This window comes from Helianthus annuus, chromosome 4 (assembly GCF_002127325.2).
Source record: "Helianthus annuus cultivar XRQ/B chromosome 4, HanXRQr2.0-SUNRISE, whole genome shotgun sequence".
NCBI classification, from domain to species: domain Eukaryota; kingdom Viridiplantae; phylum Streptophyta; class Magnoliopsida; order Asterales; family Asteraceae; genus Helianthus; species Helianthus annuus.
In genome coordinates, this window is record NC_035436.2 from 155,218,555 (window position 1) to 155,234,641 (window position 16,087).

General features: G+C 39.6%; 2 protein-coding genes across 2 annotated transcripts; both read left to right on the forward strand.

Annotated features, from left to right (window-relative positions):
* Positions 1–211: 211 nt before the first annotated feature.
* Positions 212–1,365, forward strand: LOC110936782 (auxin-induced protein 22D). The gene is made up of 2 exons (XM_022179181.2): positions 212–500; positions 771–1,365. Exons 1-2 carry the CDS (start codon positions 331–333, stop codon positions 1,144–1,146), a joined length of 546 nt encoding a protein of 181 aa, XP_022034873.1. The 5' UTR covers positions 212–330; the 3' UTR covers positions 1,147–1,365.
* A 13,188-nt stretch (positions 1,366–14,553) lies between these two features.
* LOC118491568 (stress response protein NST1-like) lies at positions 14,554–16,087 on the forward strand. The gene is made up of 4 exons (XM_035989437.1): positions 14,554–14,614; positions 14,684–14,839; positions 15,170–15,427; positions 15,495–16,087. The coding sequence occupies exons 1-4, from the start codon at positions 14,554–14,556 to the stop codon at positions 16,085–16,087; spliced, it is 1,068 nt and encodes a 355-aa protein (XP_035845330.1).

Below are 16,087 nucleotides of genomic sequence, written 5' to 3' on the forward strand. Positions count from 1 at the left end.
TGTAAATTTGTTTCTCCTCTACTCTTTAATAAAATTTATATTTCAAAAAGAAAAAAAGAAAACAAACAAATAATAAGAAGTTGATAAGGATGCGCGTGTGTGGTGACTGGTGAGTGTGCGAGTGGGCCACGAAAATTCGTAGAAGTTGATGCACCAAGATAGGAAGGAACCTAAATTTCCCGACCACAATCTTATATATAACCACACACTTCTTCATTCCCTAAACCACACACAACCCAATTTCCTCTCAAAATCAACAAACAAACTAGCCGGAGGAGATCATCACACTGCTCAATCCACAATCAACCGTCTTAGCAGCTAACCTTCAACATGGATCTTAACCTCAAAGCAACCGAGCTAAGTTTAGCCTTGCCCGGAACCGACGACTTGCCGGAGATTAAAACAACAACAACGTCTAACCAAATCAAAACCAACAAAAGAAGTTCACCGGATATCGATGCAAGTGTTACCGACGAATCAAGATCCACCCCTACACCAAAGTAAGTCGTATAAAAAATTATGTTAAATAATATATTTTATTACGAGATGATTCACCCTACACCAAAGTAAGTCATGTAAAAAATTATGTCAACCGTGTTAAATAATATATTTTACTATGAGTTCAGCCGTGTGTAACACACGAGAACTTAAATTAGTACTAAATAGTTAGTAATGAACATTTCATTATGACACTTACTTATTTATTAGGTATAGACTATATATGATATACCGCATGCATGAACTCATGTTACTTGTTAAATGGATTTCAGGGCACAAGTGGTTGGGTGGCCGCCGGTGAGATCTTACCGGAAAAACATATTACAAGGGAAGAAAGTGGAGCCGGAGATGGGTTCCGGGATGTTTGTGAAAGTGAGTATGGATGGAGCTCCATACCTAAGAAAGATTGACTTGAAAGTGTACAAAAGTTATGGGGAGTTGATGAAGAGTTTGGAAGAGATGTTTGCGTGCATTATAGGGTTGTACAGTGAGAATGATGGGTACAAGGGATCAAAGCATGCGGCAACTTATGAAGATAAAGATGGAGATTGGATGCTTGTTGGAGATGTACCATGGGAAATGTTTGTTACTTCTTGCAAAAGGCTTAGAATCATGAAAGGGTGTGATGCTAGAGGGTTGGATTTATGAATTAATATATTAAATAAACCTAAGTTTTCATTTAACAAAATGTGAAAATGGTTAATAGGATGTTTGTATCGAATTTTCATCTATTTTAGTGTAGAATGAGGATTTGAGTTTTTGAAGAACAATATACAAATATGTATAGATATGTTCATGTAATGTCTTTTTTCCTCAAGTTTACTTTTGGTTGTTGCTTTAAAATGAAAGTGGATACATGTTAAATTCCGTGATTTTGATTGGGTGTGTTTCACACGACAAGAACCTAACATAAAGATATATGTTTGGATCAGTTTTGGGTCGAACATAAATACAAATTGCTAAAGATAAGGGCTCTGATCAACCTAGCTAGATGGATCGGTGGTTGACATGTTTGTGTTTGTAAGTACGTTTAGGGTCTTGTCTTTGGGATATTAGGGTTTATAATTCAGAAAGAGGTGGCGGCGCAACTTGTTGTCCGTCTATCTTCTGTTTTGATGTAACTTGTCAAGAATGAATCAGTATTTTAACAACCCAAATAATGTGTATATCATTACAATATATAAAATATTCTTTTATACTGATCCAATACGTATGATAATAAAAAGGGGGGGGGGGGACAAGAGGTATTTTATGTTAAAAAAATTAAACTAAATAGATATCTTATGTCTAAATTATTAACAATTATAAAGATAAATAGACGTCAAATTGGTAGTTCATGACTAAGCACACAAAAAACCAACCACGATACATGCTCTTTGATTATTCCATAATTTAAGAATAATGATATGCCAAAAAAAATATTAAAAATTATTGCAGGTTAAACGAATCGTGTCCACATTCAATCTGCGAATACACGTGTCAAGTTTAAGGTTATATGTCAGAGATAATTTTTAGATTTGTGCATTTCCGGATTCTTGTAAAATTTCTAGTTTCATACCGGATTCGACCCGTCAACCAACTAACAAGACCCGATTTTAATGCCACTCAATTTATTTGAATACTATGAAAAGACAACGTTTGTGTCATGTCCGAATTCATGTGAAATATTCATACATATCCGATTCGACCCGTCAACTAGATGAACAGGACCCGCTTTTAACACCCATCAATTCAATCACAACTGTATTGAATAATATAAAAAGACAACGTGCTCGATTTATTTGTTTTATGTCGCTAAAAGTTACACCATTCCACCGAGTAATCTTTTCAAATACGAAAGCAAATATTTATTTATCGTCAAAAAATATAAAGATCTAAAGACATTGCCTTTTTATATTGAAAAATTTAAAGCCATCATTGGTCATTATATATAACCCCACTTGAGTTTATTTTTTCCTAAAAACTAAGAAAAATGTGAGACATGAACCTAATGATTAATGATTGTGTCTAGTAGACTTCTTTTAGGGCACCCGAATACTGACCCGAATTAACTGGTTGTTTGGTTGCATTTTAATTTTAAAAAGACTAGAAAAACCAACATAAATTATTGGAAATTATATTATTGGAAATTATATTGTTGAATTGATTTTGATTGATATTCGGTTTATTTTTTAATCAAGTTTGAACATTTACGAACTGAATTGGTTGGTGTATCATTTGTGATTTCGAACAGTTTTTGACTGATTTTGATTTGAGCATCAGTTTGAGATTATTCATTGTGAATAATATACAACGATTTCAGTTTGTTTAGGAAATCTTGTTCAATATATCTAAAAAAATCAAACAATTTTGATCACTGTTTAGGAGATCTGAATGTTATAAAAAATGTGAGTCATGGATTTTTAAAGAGTGAAATTTGAAAAGTTTTAAAATATTTTTTATGGAAAGGGGGGTACATTTAGTAAAAAGAGGAGTGTATTTAGCCAACCCCTTAATAGTTATGGCGATTCCGTTGTACATGTGAAACGTAGAAAGTAGAATTTCAAAAACAGCATCTCGGTTATTATGGAAAATTTGTCTGGTATTGCTTATTAAAGATGCTTATGGTTTTGAAATAATTAAAGAAGCAATTCAAAACAAGCAACTCAAAGACCGGTTTTAGAGGGTGTCTGATTATTAAAGTTGATAATTCATTATGAAGTAACTAAATAAAGAAGTTCAAAGTGATATATTCCCAATCAATTCTTTAAAACTGTTTTTTAAACCCAATATTCATATAAGTGGTTTGGATATGGGTAGACACAGCAATTTATGATACGGCTTGTTAACAAAACATGACTTGAAGCGAAGTTAAACAGGTTAGGGTTATAAACGGGTCGACACGTTAGTGACACGATTAAAAACATGCCTAAACGGGTTCAACCCGCTTAACCTGTTTATGATACGCATAACCAGTGGCGAAACTTGAGATTTCCGACCGAGGGGTCGAAAACATATATACCAAAAATTTCTATAAAACCGGGAGGTCAAAAACATATATACCCAAAAATTTCAATACGAAAACTATATACAATCCACTAATGAGCGAAAAATTCGAAGGGTCGGCCGCCCCCTCCCGCCCCCACAAAGCTACGCCATTGCGCATAACAGTTTAGCTAATCATGTTAAACATGTTAACATGTTTACAGAACATGATTGTGCCCTGTTTAACAAAACGATGTAATTTTATAGATAGTAAGAAAATAAAATTTTATTTCAATCAATAACCTACTATGGTTGTATCACGACTTTCATATTATATTGATTACATTAAACTTTTGGTTTATGTAAATGTTATGTTATTTATAGTTAAATGAAATGTGTTCGGGTTGGGATCTTTTAGCGAAGTCGTTTTATTCACAAATAACAAGAACACTTAAGATGGTTGATCAATTTTCATTGAGAAGATTAAAATTTACATGAAATTGATGTGACTATTTTTAAACTACCCTCAATGCGTATGTTAGGGGGATGCATTTAATGAGCTGACATGCTACACTCGGAAGGATGGAATGGAGTGAAGTATAAAGTGAAGGGCATGTATGTGGGGAAGTGCAGCCAAGTTTTTTTTTCGAACGACAATTGTAGGGGCCAAAGGACCCACTACCCCACAGGGCGAGACAAGCTCTTAAACCCTGCCCAGGCCCAACTTCATACTAAAATCCCAATATGTACACAGCAAGGAGTCGAACCTGGGACCTCTCCAGAGGAGAAGCCTTACGAAAAACTCCTCTGACCAACTGGATTATACCATGTTGGCAAGTGTAGAGAGAGGGTGAGCCCAATCATTAAAAACCTAATTTTCAACTAAAAAAGTGGAAAGAGAGCGCATGTGAGAAGGATGTGTAAAAAGTTGATTTGGCAGTGATGACTAGTATGCATGTAGTAAATGCAGGCCGTTGCATTAGAGCCAATCTTATTGATATTTTTTATATTCAAAAGTTTAGCTTTATGTTTCCTTTAGAACTTATAATATATAATGTTTTAGATCAACAGAATATATAATCCAAACATGTTTACTTAATATTCCGATACAGACTTTATTGTGAGATTAAATATATTAATATTATAATATTTAATCTTGTAATCATTATAATCATTTATATTATATAGATCAAAATATATTAATAACCTATTAATAATTAGTTGGTAATTGTTGATGGACCATATTACCCTTATTAACTAATTAGGTTTCCTCTTGGGTGTATATATAAGGAGATTATTAGAGAGTTTAAGGGTTACACAATTTAGTGAATCAACCAACCCTCATAACATCACAATCGGCTCTCTCTCCCAACCGAAACTTCCCTTGTTTTCGGTTCATCACCATCATAACTTTACACCCTAAGGAGGAACCAGATCATCCTGACAAGTATGTCGAATTCAATGGCTGCATCTCTGACTGGATTCTCTGCTGGCCTGTCTGCTGTAACATGTATGTTATATTGTTATTCATGTTTTCCATTATGTTTAAACAGAACTGATCAACATGTGGTATCAGAGCATATGTTGATAAATCAGTTTTGTTTTCGTATCCATTATTCTGGGATCAAAATCTGGAAAACAGAATTTTGAAAGTTTATAAAAATCATGGATGTTTTCGGTTTTTCATTGTGCCGAAATCGCTGTTTTGAAGTAAAGGGTGAATAATCATGTCACCCGAAACTTATATGGGTTAATTTTATGTCCGAGACCAGTTTGAATCATTAAAATTAAGGTTTCGGATCCCAGAATTATATTTTAATTTTTTAGGGTTCATCATATTGTTCTAAGAAAACTCGAAAATTCATTAAGTTTTGGAATATAATCCGGATTAGTGGGTGTTTTACTGTTTTTTATCTGAATTTTATCTATTAAAAATTTCAGAAACTGTTAAAAGATTATCAGTTATAATTTTCGAAATCTTTGATAAGTTTAGATCAGCAACAAAACAGGAAACATTATCCCACAATCCCTAAAAGTTCGAGTTTTCAGTTATTATCACAATAAACAGCTATTAACAGTGGGCTCGAGACCATCAGATTATGACTCGAGACCATCAGTCTCGACTCGAGAACATAAGGTCTCGACTCGAGACCATAAGGTCTCGACTCGAAATCATCAGGTCCTTAAATCTTCACAACTCGAGACCAACAGATCTCGACTCGAGACCACAAGGTCTCGACTCGAAATCATAAGGGCTCAAAAGTTTACAACTCGAGACAAAGGTCTCGACTCAAGACCATAAGGTCATAACTCGAGACCATAAGGTTGCGACTCGAGACCATAAGGCTGAAAGTCGAGACCATGGTTCCGACTCGAGACAAAGGTTGCGACTACAGACCTCATAACTGACTCGAGATCTCAAAACTCCGTCGAAACCTAACTCGAGACCTCACTCGAGACCTCATTACCTTAGGCTGTTTGATGTGAACTAAAATTTAGCTCAGGGCTCCGCCCCGAACCCCGTGCTAACAGGTGGTTTGCTATTAAATACTTGGTTTTGTTAACACTTAATTAACTAAATCAGAATCAGATAATTTTTACAAAACCAAAATAGCTTAACTTGAATGAGCTTCTGATGTATTAATTCTGGCCAAAGCTGATTTAATACACCTATTTATTGTTCAAGTATTATAAAAGCTATGTTGAGTATGCATTACAAACGTGAAATGTCTTAATTCTGGCCAAAGCTGATTTAATTCATTTATGTTTAGCATGCTTGACAAGTGCATAACTAAAGTGATTGTCTCATTTCTGGCCAAAGCTGATTTGTCACGATTACTTTGCACACATACTTAAATGATTACACTTCTGGCCAAAGCTGATTTGTCTTCGTTTAAGTAGAATTTTTTAACTAAGTCTATTATTTTGATGTTAGTAATAGACAATATCACAACTTCATAATTAAAATGGTCATTATTTATGCCTGCCTTAGTATAACATGCCCTTAGATCACATTAGGACTTCTTTCTTAGTATCATAACTTGCTCATCTTATTTCCACTATCAGCACCCAACTGCGGGATTCCACCTTTGACTGGTGATAACTTTGCTGAATGGAAGGATGCCCTCATGCTTACACTAGGATTGCTAGACTTCGATTATGCTCTTAGAGAGAATAAGCCAGCGGACCTTACTACTCAAAGTACTGCTGTTGAGCAGATAGTTCATGAAAAATGGACTAGGTGTAACCGCATGTCTCTCATGTTCATGAAGCAGTCCATTCATAATGCAATTAGAGGAGCTATTCCTGATTCTAAGGATGCTAAAACCTACCTGGCTTCTGTGGAGGCTCAATTCAAAGGAACATCAAAAGCACACGCTAGCACTCTTATCCTCAAGCTGGTGACGACTAAGTATGATGGGAGGAGCGGCATTCGCGAACACATCATGATGATGCATGACATGGCCAATAAGCTGAAAGGGCTAGAAATGGAAATCAGTGATGGTTTTCTTGTTCACTTCATCATCACTTCGCTTCCGTCGTCCTATGAAGCATTCAAGATCAATTACAACACTCAGAAGGACAAATGGACGATGAGTGAGCTGGTCGCTATGTGCGTACAGGAGGAAGAGTCTATGAAGATGGATCGCACTACGGATGTTGCTAACTTCACCACCTCCAACTCTAAAAAGAGGAAGCACAATCATCAAAGGAAGGATGCTTCTAAAGTTCAAAAGCCAAATCCTAATACAAGTGCACCTTCCAGCTCTAAGAACTCCTTAGGCAAACCCTATTGCAAGTTCTGTAAGAAAACAGGACATAAACAAAAGGAATGCCCTGACTTCAAGGAGTGGCTGGCTAAGAAAGGTTATGATTTTTTCATGATACTTGAGTCCTTTAATTTAAATGTTCCTGCTAATTCTGGGTGGTTTGATTCTGGTTCTATGGTTCATGTAACTAACTCTACTCAGGGATTCTTTTCAATCCGGAAGCTGGGAAGAAACCAAAGAACACTTAAAGTTGGGGATGATCGGGAATTAGAAGTGAAGGCCATAGGAACATTACAATTATTTTTGAAAACTGGTTTATGTATTAAACTTTATGATACCTTATATGTTCCTGAGGTAACTCGGAACCTTGTATCAGGACCAAAGTTAGACATGGACGGTTTTGTGGTTTCTCATGGTCATCGTAAACTCTCTATTTTCTATGATTCCGTTGTTTGGCATTCTGGATGGTGGTGTCTATAGATTAGAACTAGATGATAATTTTTCTAAATCTTTGTTGTCATATAATATTAATGAATCACTCACAAAGATGAAACAGATTCGAGACTTAGAGACTTCATCCATGTTGTGGCATCAACGTTTAGGCCACATCTCAAGAGAACGATTAAATCGTCTCGTAAAGGATGAAGTCTTACCTCCTCTCGATTTCACTGATTTTGGAACATGTGTCAAATGTCTTAAAGGCAAAATGACATCAGTGAATAAGAAAGGTGCCACTAGGAGCTCTAATTTATAAGAACTCATTCACACTGATATTAGTGGTCCCTATCAAATCGCTGGCATCACAGGACATACTTCATTTATCACTTTCATTGATGATTATTCTCGTTACATGTACTTGTATCTTATTAAGGAAAAGTCTGAATCTCTTACAACTTTTAAAGATTATAAAGCTGAAGTTGAAAAGCAATTAGATCGTCAGATTAAAGTTGTGAGATCAGATAGAGGCGGTGAATATTATGGAAGACATACTGATGTGGGTCAAGCTCCTGGTCCATTTTATGAGTTTTGTAAGGGCCAGGGGATTGTGAACCAATACACCATGCCTGGTACACCTCAGCAGAACGGTGTCGCTGAACGAAGAAATCGTACCCTTATGAACATGGTGCGCAGTATGTTAGCCAACACTAATTTACCATTATTCCTCTGGACTGAAGCGTTAAAAGCAGCTGTTCATATACTTAATAGAGTTCCTTCTAAGTCTGTCCCTAAAACTCCTTATGAACTTTGGACAGGAAGGAAACCGAGTCTTAAATATATGAAAGTATGGGGCTGCATTGCTGAAGCAAAACTCTATAATCCTTTCCTAAGGAAACTTGACCCTAAAACAGTTACCTGTTTCTTTATCGGGTATCCTGATCATTCAAAGGGTTATCGTTTCTATTGTCCTTCCCATGTCACCCGTATTGTTGAAACCAAGCGTGCTGCGTTCCTGGAGGATTTCAAGGTCAGTGGGAGCAGTACCAACCCTTACGAAGAATTGCAAGAAGTACAAGACGCGGGGGGGGGGGGGGGAGGGGAGACTCGTCGCTTACCATTACTCCGTTTACTCCTCTTGTACCCCATGCAACTGCACCTGAAGCCACTGCACAAATTCCATCTCCACAACCAGAACCTATTATACCTCATAACGAAGGTACATCAAACACTCAAAACCAAGACAACGTTGAACCCGATAATCAACTCAGGAGGTCATCTAGGCAAAGAAGGCCTACTAATTGGGATGATTATGTTACCTACCTGACTGAAATGGATGCTGGAAAGCTCAATGATCCTATCTCTTATAATGAAGCCATTAGCAGTGATCAGTCTTCTGAATGGAACAGAGCAATGATTGATGAGCTTGAATCCATGAAGAAAAATGACGTTTGGGATTTGGTAGAATTACCCAACGGTGTCAAACCTGTAGGTTGTAAATGGGTGTTCAAAACAAAACTGGATCCGAATGGGAACGTTGAACGCTACAAAGCGAGATTGGTTGCAAAGGGCTACACTCAGAAAGAGGGAATTGACTATCAAGAGACGTTTTCACTTGTCTCTCGTAAAGATTCATTAAGGATTGTAATGGCCCTAGTAGCTCATTTTTATTTAGAGCTGCATCAGATGGACGTCAAAACTGCTTTCCTTAACGGAGACTTAGACGAAGATGTTTACATGAAACAACCTGAAGGATTTAAACCTGAAGGTCAGGAGCATCTAGTCTGTAAGTTGAAGAAATCCATTTATGGGTTAAAACAAGCATCACGTCAATGGTACCTCAAGTTTGATGAAGTCATGAAGAGGCAAGGTTTTATGAAGAATCAAGTGGATCAATGCACCTACCTCAAGATGAGTGGGAGTAACTTTACTATACTTGTTCTTTACGTAGATGATATTCTATTGGCAAGTAATAGTTTAGACATGTTGCATGAGTCGAAGCGGTTACTCTCGCATAACTTCGACATGAAGGATCTCGGAGATGCTTCTTACGTCATTGGCATCGAAATTCACCGAGATAGACACAAAGGGATCTTAGGATTGTCTCAAAAGACTTACATAGATCGTGTCCTTAAACGTTACAACATGCAACAGTGCAAACCCTCCGTCGCTCCAGTAGTTAAGGGAGATGTTTTCGGTTCATTCCAGTGTTCGACAACAGAGGTTGAAAAGGAGCAAATGAGCAGATACCTTACGCGTCAGTAGTCGGGAGCCTGATGTATGCTCAAGTCTGTACTCGCCCAGATATCGCTTATATTGCTGGAATGCTAGGCCGTTATCAGACTAATCCTGGCCTAGATCACTGGAAAGCAGCTAAGAAGGTCCTTAGATATCTGCAAGGGATGAAAGACTATAAACTGACTTATAGAAGAAGTCATCACTTAGAAGTGGTAGGTTATTCTGATTCTGACTTTGCCAAATGCAAAGATGACAAGAAATCCACTCCGGGCTACATCTTTATGTTAGCAGGCGGACCTATCTCATGGAAGAGTCATAAACAACAGTTAACTACAACTTCCACAATGATGGCAGAATACATTGTTGTTTACAACGCAACCTGTCATGGAATGTTGCTTAGAAATCTGATCACTGGACTCAAAATCGTTAATTCCATTTCTAGACCATTGAGGCTTTACTGTGATAACTCAGCTGCCGTTAGTTTCTCGAACAGTAACAGTTCGACTGGAGCTGGTTTATATCTCGATACAAAATATTTGTTCGTACGTGAACGAGTTGAGGAAAATAATCTTTGTATTGAGTATATTAGTACTGAAGATATGCTTGCAGATCCGATAACTAAAGGTCTCCCACCTAAAGTTTTCGAAGAACATGTATCGAATATGGGACTTACCAAAGACCTTATTTAATGGCATATTGTACTAGCTTATGTTTTAATTAATGAAATTTCCTCAGTTTGATTTTGTATGTCTCTAACATATGTTCTGCCGGTGTAATGACATATAGACAAATATAAATACAAATCAGACGCTAAAGGGCTTATGCGTATTTTGATCATAACTATTAGGCTTTAAATTGAGGCTATAGTATGACTAATGGGGGTCCTGAGTCGAATGATGATTCAACGGTTGTATTTCTCTGCTATAGTTCTTGGTTTAAGGCTAAAATGAGTGTTAACTCCTGGCCAGGCTCATCTAATACTCATGATAAATGATTACTCGGCTAAGTAGGAGAATGTGAGATTAAATATATTAATATTATAATATCTAATCTTGTAGCCATTATAATCATTTATATTATATAGATCAAAATATATTAATAACCTATTAATAACTAGTTATTTTTCGCCCGCGCGTTGCGGCGGGACCCAATGACTACAAAAGGCGTGTCAGCAACGGCAAACAGATACCGAATATCAAAACTTAAATAAAATGTCGTGGTAAGGATAGTCACTCCGTCATAAAAAAAACAATTTTAAATAACCTAATATATAATAATAGGACCCACACGTCCTACACGTTAGAAATTCGGTTGTTTTCAGTTCAGTTATTACGGTGCTAACACGTTAAAATATGGATGAGCTCGGTACCGGTAACGGCAGCGAAAGTACCAATCCGGAAAATCATCAAAATTAGGTACCGGCACCGAAAATGCTCGGTACAATACGGTATGGTATTTGAAGGTAAAAATCAATAACAGGTATGGTGCTAGACAAGTGTCGAACCGAAAGTAACGATTTTGAAAACGCCAAAAGGTGGGTACCAAATTGGTACCGAAAATGATTTGGTATAGTAAATTTGGTACCGATACAATACCGGTTCGTTCACAGGATTTGATACGATTTGCTCATCAATATTCTAAATATCCAAGTTAATTTTACATGCTACAATTTATTCATTACAGAAAAAGACAAAAAAAAAAGCAAAATAAGTTGTTGTGTATATAAAACCTCATTCAAACGAAATACAGTTTACTTACTGTGTGTATGAAAAGTAATCTAAACGGTGCAATTACTTGCATTGATGCATTGCTACAGGATTTGATGAGCTCGGTACCAACCCGTACCGAAAATACCGTTACCGAAATCCCCAAAAGTGGGTACCGGTACCGAATATACCTAGTATGGTACGGTTCGGTACTGGTCGGTACTGGCACCGGTATTTGAGGGTAAAAACCGGTGAAAACCTGTGCAGAACCGGTACCGAAAATACACCGGTTTAGTAAATTTGAGACCGGTACCTGTATCCGATACCATTTATTCATCTCTTCCATTCTAATTTTAAATAATTCTAATTCTAATTTTAATTTAATATAATAATAAACACTATTCATTCAGTTTAAATTTTATCATATATAAATATAAATTAGTTGGTAATTGTTGATGGACCATATTACCCTTATTAACTAATTAGGTTTCCTCTTGGGTGTATATATAAGGAGATTATTAGAGAGTTTAAGGGTTACACAATTTAGTGAACAAACCAACCCTCATAACATCACAATCGGCTCTCTATCCCAACCGAAATCTCCCTTGTTTTCGGTTCATCACCATCATAACTTTACACCCTAAAGAGGAACCAGATCATCCTGACAAGTATGTCGAACTCAATGGCTGCATCTCTGACTGGATTCTCTGCTGGCCTGTCTGCTGTAACAGGTATGTTATTGAAGAAACAGTGATCTAATTAGGGAGTTAATTAGATTGGTTTATGTTCCTTTCATGATGGTTAATCTTCTTAAGGATATTTGAGCTCTGACTTGGTAATCAATCCTGCAAAACAGAACACCGTTACTCGTTAAGAGGGGAATGTGGGGGTTTCCCTCTTAACCAGGCTCCGGCGTGAGAATAAGCAACCGCTTTGAGAGTGATTAAGTGTAAAGAGTGAGAGTAGAGGGAATCGAATGTTTAACCTGTGGAATGAGGTCTCTATTTATAGCCGGAGAGGTGTAAGGGGTTATGGGCTGATGGGCCTTGGGCCGGAAGCGGACAACAAAACGGATATGCTCTTTGTCTCACTGGCGTCGACCGCTTAGTGGCTTCTAGACGTTCATCGGTGCTGGCGCACCTTGATTGGAGCCACGTGTCATTGTTGTCGGCCTGTTGTCCTTCTGTCATCAGCAGACAAGTGGAGATCGTGGGACAGTTGTCTCCGTCCTCTGATTGGTGCCACGTAGGCGTCCTTGTGTACTTCTCGTCAGGCGATCGTGGCGCACGATTGTGCAGAGCCTGCTAGACGCTCATTGGCTCCTTTTACTGCCACTTGTACCTTATGTACCACTGTGGGTAGCTGTGCGCTTCCCTACTGAGTGGCTCTTGTTGGACAGCAAACTAATCCGCGCGGGGTTAGTATGCTCATTTGTTCCATTGTTTTATGCTAAGTGCTGATATCTGAGCCTCTTGTGGGCCTTGCCTCGCGCGAGATAAACTACAATGTGTGTAGGTCGCGCATGGATATTATTAATAAGTTTTCTGAAATAAGGAGTATGGTTTCGCGCGCAACCTGGGCGGAGGTTTGCGCGACTTTTTGGGACCATACCCCTTCAAGTCCCCTCAGTCCAGTGCTGCACCATGCGCAACGCAAGTGGTTGGAGCTCTGGACTTAATAAAAATAAGAGAAATAAGTGTAATAGGGGAAATGTTCTTTTGATCCTGATTGGTGTGGCGCATGTGGAAAATGTTGTTTTCAATTGCGCTGCTACCAATGCAGGTCTTTAGGGATTGTCGTTTGTCTGATCAGGCGCGCAGGTTTATTGGAGGTGACGTGTAGCTTGCGCGGCTCATGTAACTTTTGCATTAAGTTACTTGTAATTTTTATGGCGGGAAACTTCGAAATTTGAACTTCTGACAAGTTGGTGGGATAAGTCGTTGAGTGCGACGTTTGAGTTGACCTCTGGCACGGGTGTCATCATGCCGTCTGCGGCGGTTGCACTTCGTGTCAGGAGAGTGAGGCCCACGCGCGCGTGGTAACCGTCACCCCTGGTTTTCCGCTTGACGTGGCAGCCTCTCGTTGGTTAGCCTAGCGGCGAAAGCGGCACGGTTACCCATCGCATTAAATGCGATGGGTATATATATCCGAAGAGAGGTGAGAGATTCTCACTTCTCTTCGTTTCCTTCTTATTCTCTCTCAACTTTTCTTTGAATCTTCAAAGTTGGTTCTTCACATCTTCAAGATTTCCGCAAATCTTCAAGTTTTTCTTCGAGTTTTTTCCAGATTTATTCTCTGATACGATGAGTGAGGAACATCAAGAAATTGCTGCTGCTGAGGAAGGTCCAGTTCCTGTCCTCAAATGGGATCTAGGTCTCTTCGACCAGATTGTTCGGAGTTTCCGATTCCCACCGGAGTGGGATGCCCGGTATCCGGCTCAGGGCCAGACCGCGGCTGATGCACCACCGGGTTATATTACCCTATATGAAGATTTTTTCCTTCAGGGTAACTTTAGGTTACCGGCTACAAACTTCCTGGGGCATATTCTTCATTACTACAACTTCCATCTGTCACAGATGAGCCCACCTGGGATGGTTAGGGTTCGTCATTTCGAATTCCTATGCCGATCTCATGGCATCGAGCCGTCGGTAGAGAAGTTTCGGGCCTTCTACCAGTTGCAGCGGACGATGGGTTTTTTCTCGTTTGCAAGCCGTGGTGCGGCGAAGAAGATTCTGCTAAACCCCCCCAAGAGTTTCCATGACTGGAAACCCAAGTTTTTCTTCATTCGTGAAGAGGTGTTGCTGATTGCCATGCCCTTCCGGGATTGGACTGAGGCAATACCGAAGGAAGACCTTCCGATTCCTAAGAAGGCCTAGTGGTATCAACAGCTGACCCCAACCCCAAATCGGGTGTTTGGGGAAAACGTTTTGGTCGCGGCTAAGATGAGTGACCAGTGGTCACCCAACAGCAGGGAGGTTCCGGTGTTGAAGATCGGTGATCAAGGTTTGTTATCTCTTTGTTCTTTTTTGAAGTATCTTGATTTAATTGTTACTTACTTATGTTCATGTTTAGAGGCGCAACTCTATCAAGCTGCCTTCTCCACCTTTGGTGGTTCCATGGGCGTGCGCCCCTTGCGCGACGATGAAGAAAGCTGGTATGACCAGATTAAGGGCAACCTCATGTTTCCGGTTGAAGGTGCCTTTGCTTCGCCGCCAACCGCTACTGAAGGTGCGCAATATCCTAAACCTCGTCCTTTGCGCTCTGTGACTTCTGCTGGGAAAGAGATTCTCTATCTTTCCAGCGAGGAGTCAGTAGGGTCTTCCACCGGCGAGCTAAGTTCGTGGTCTAAAATCTTTGCAGGTGTGTTGCGCGACCTGGGGATTGACCCAGAGGAGAAGAAAAAGAAACCCCTGAAGAAGAAGAAGACCAAGGTCGATCCGGAAGTGACCAGCAAGGGTACTGGCCCGAGTCGCGCAACTACTGCTGCTGTCAAAGGTACTCTCCGCCTTCGTCAAAGTGACTTAGATGATTATGTGATAATCAGCGATTCATTTGAAGGCTTGTCGCGTACAGCTAAGGCAAAAACTGGTGCAGGTGGCTCGAAAAGCTCTGGGAGCGCGGGTTCTCGTAACCCTGATGCTGGCGCGACCCCTGAAGATGATGAGGCGGAAGAAGAAGATGCGGCTGCCCAACTGATTGGCAGGAAGAGAGGTAGGAGCGAAACCACGGTTGGAGTGGCTTCCGCGCCTACTGCTGTTGTGCTTCCCGTGGTTGGGAAAACGAGCAACTTGCGCTCGTTGTATAAATTTTCTCCGGGTATGTTCTTTGCTTCTCTCCTTAATACTTCTCTCTCTGCTTAAATGTACTTGCATTATTTTGGCAGAGATCAAGAAGAAGACCCCTGAGAAGGGTGTCACTTTCAGTGAGGCTGCGTCGAAGAGGCCGAAGATTACTATCAAGTCCTCTGATACTGCTGCTCAGGACGCCGCGAAGGCTGCTGAGGCGCAGCGAAAGGCGGAGGAGAATAAGAGGAGAGAAGAAGCAAAGAAGAAAAAGATTGAGGAGGAGAAGAGGAGGAGGGATGAAGAAGAGAGAAAGAGGGAGGAGGAGGAGAGAAAAAGGAAGGAGGAGGAGGAGAGGAAAAGGAAGGCGGAGGAGGAGAGGGTGGCCGAAGCGGCGAAGAAGAGGGCCCTGGAGGAGTTAGAAAAGAAGAAGGCTATGGAGCAGCCTGTTAATGTTCAAGGGCCTGAGGTTACAAACCCTACCCACTCCGCGCATGTCATTACTTCTAAGGGTGCGGGTCGATATGCTTCAAGCAGCGCGAGCTCTGGTGGTGCAGGGGGTTTTAACCCGAACGTGATCGGGGCGAAGGATACCGTCGGCGATATCTACTATAAAACTTATAATGAAGAAGAACGCGGCGATGCTCCTCACCAAGCCCCTTGGAGCTTAAAGCAAAAAAGATACATTTCATGA

Bases quoted from the DNA above. Each gene is read 5' to 3' on its own strand.
- LOC118491568 (XM_035989437.1), top strand. From the start codon at position 14,554: ATGAGTGACCAGTGGTCACCCAACAGCAGGGAGGTTCCGGTGTTGAAG. The intron at 14,615-14,683 runs GTTTGTTATCTC...GTTCATGTTTAG, and splicing joins GTTGAAGATCGGTGATCAAG to AGGCGCAACTCTATCAAGCT. The intron at 15,428-15,494 runs GTATGTTCTTTG...TTATTTTGGCAG, and splicing joins GTTGTATAAATTTTCTCCGG to AGATCAAGAAGAAGACCCCT.
- LOC110936782 (XM_022179181.2), top strand. From the start codon at position 331: ATGGATCTTAACCTCAAAGCAACCGAGCTAAGTTTAGCCTTGCCCGGA. The intron at 501-770 runs GTAAGTCGTATA...AATGGATTTCAG, and splicing joins AGATCCACCCCTACACCAAA to GGCACAAGTGGTTGGGTGGC.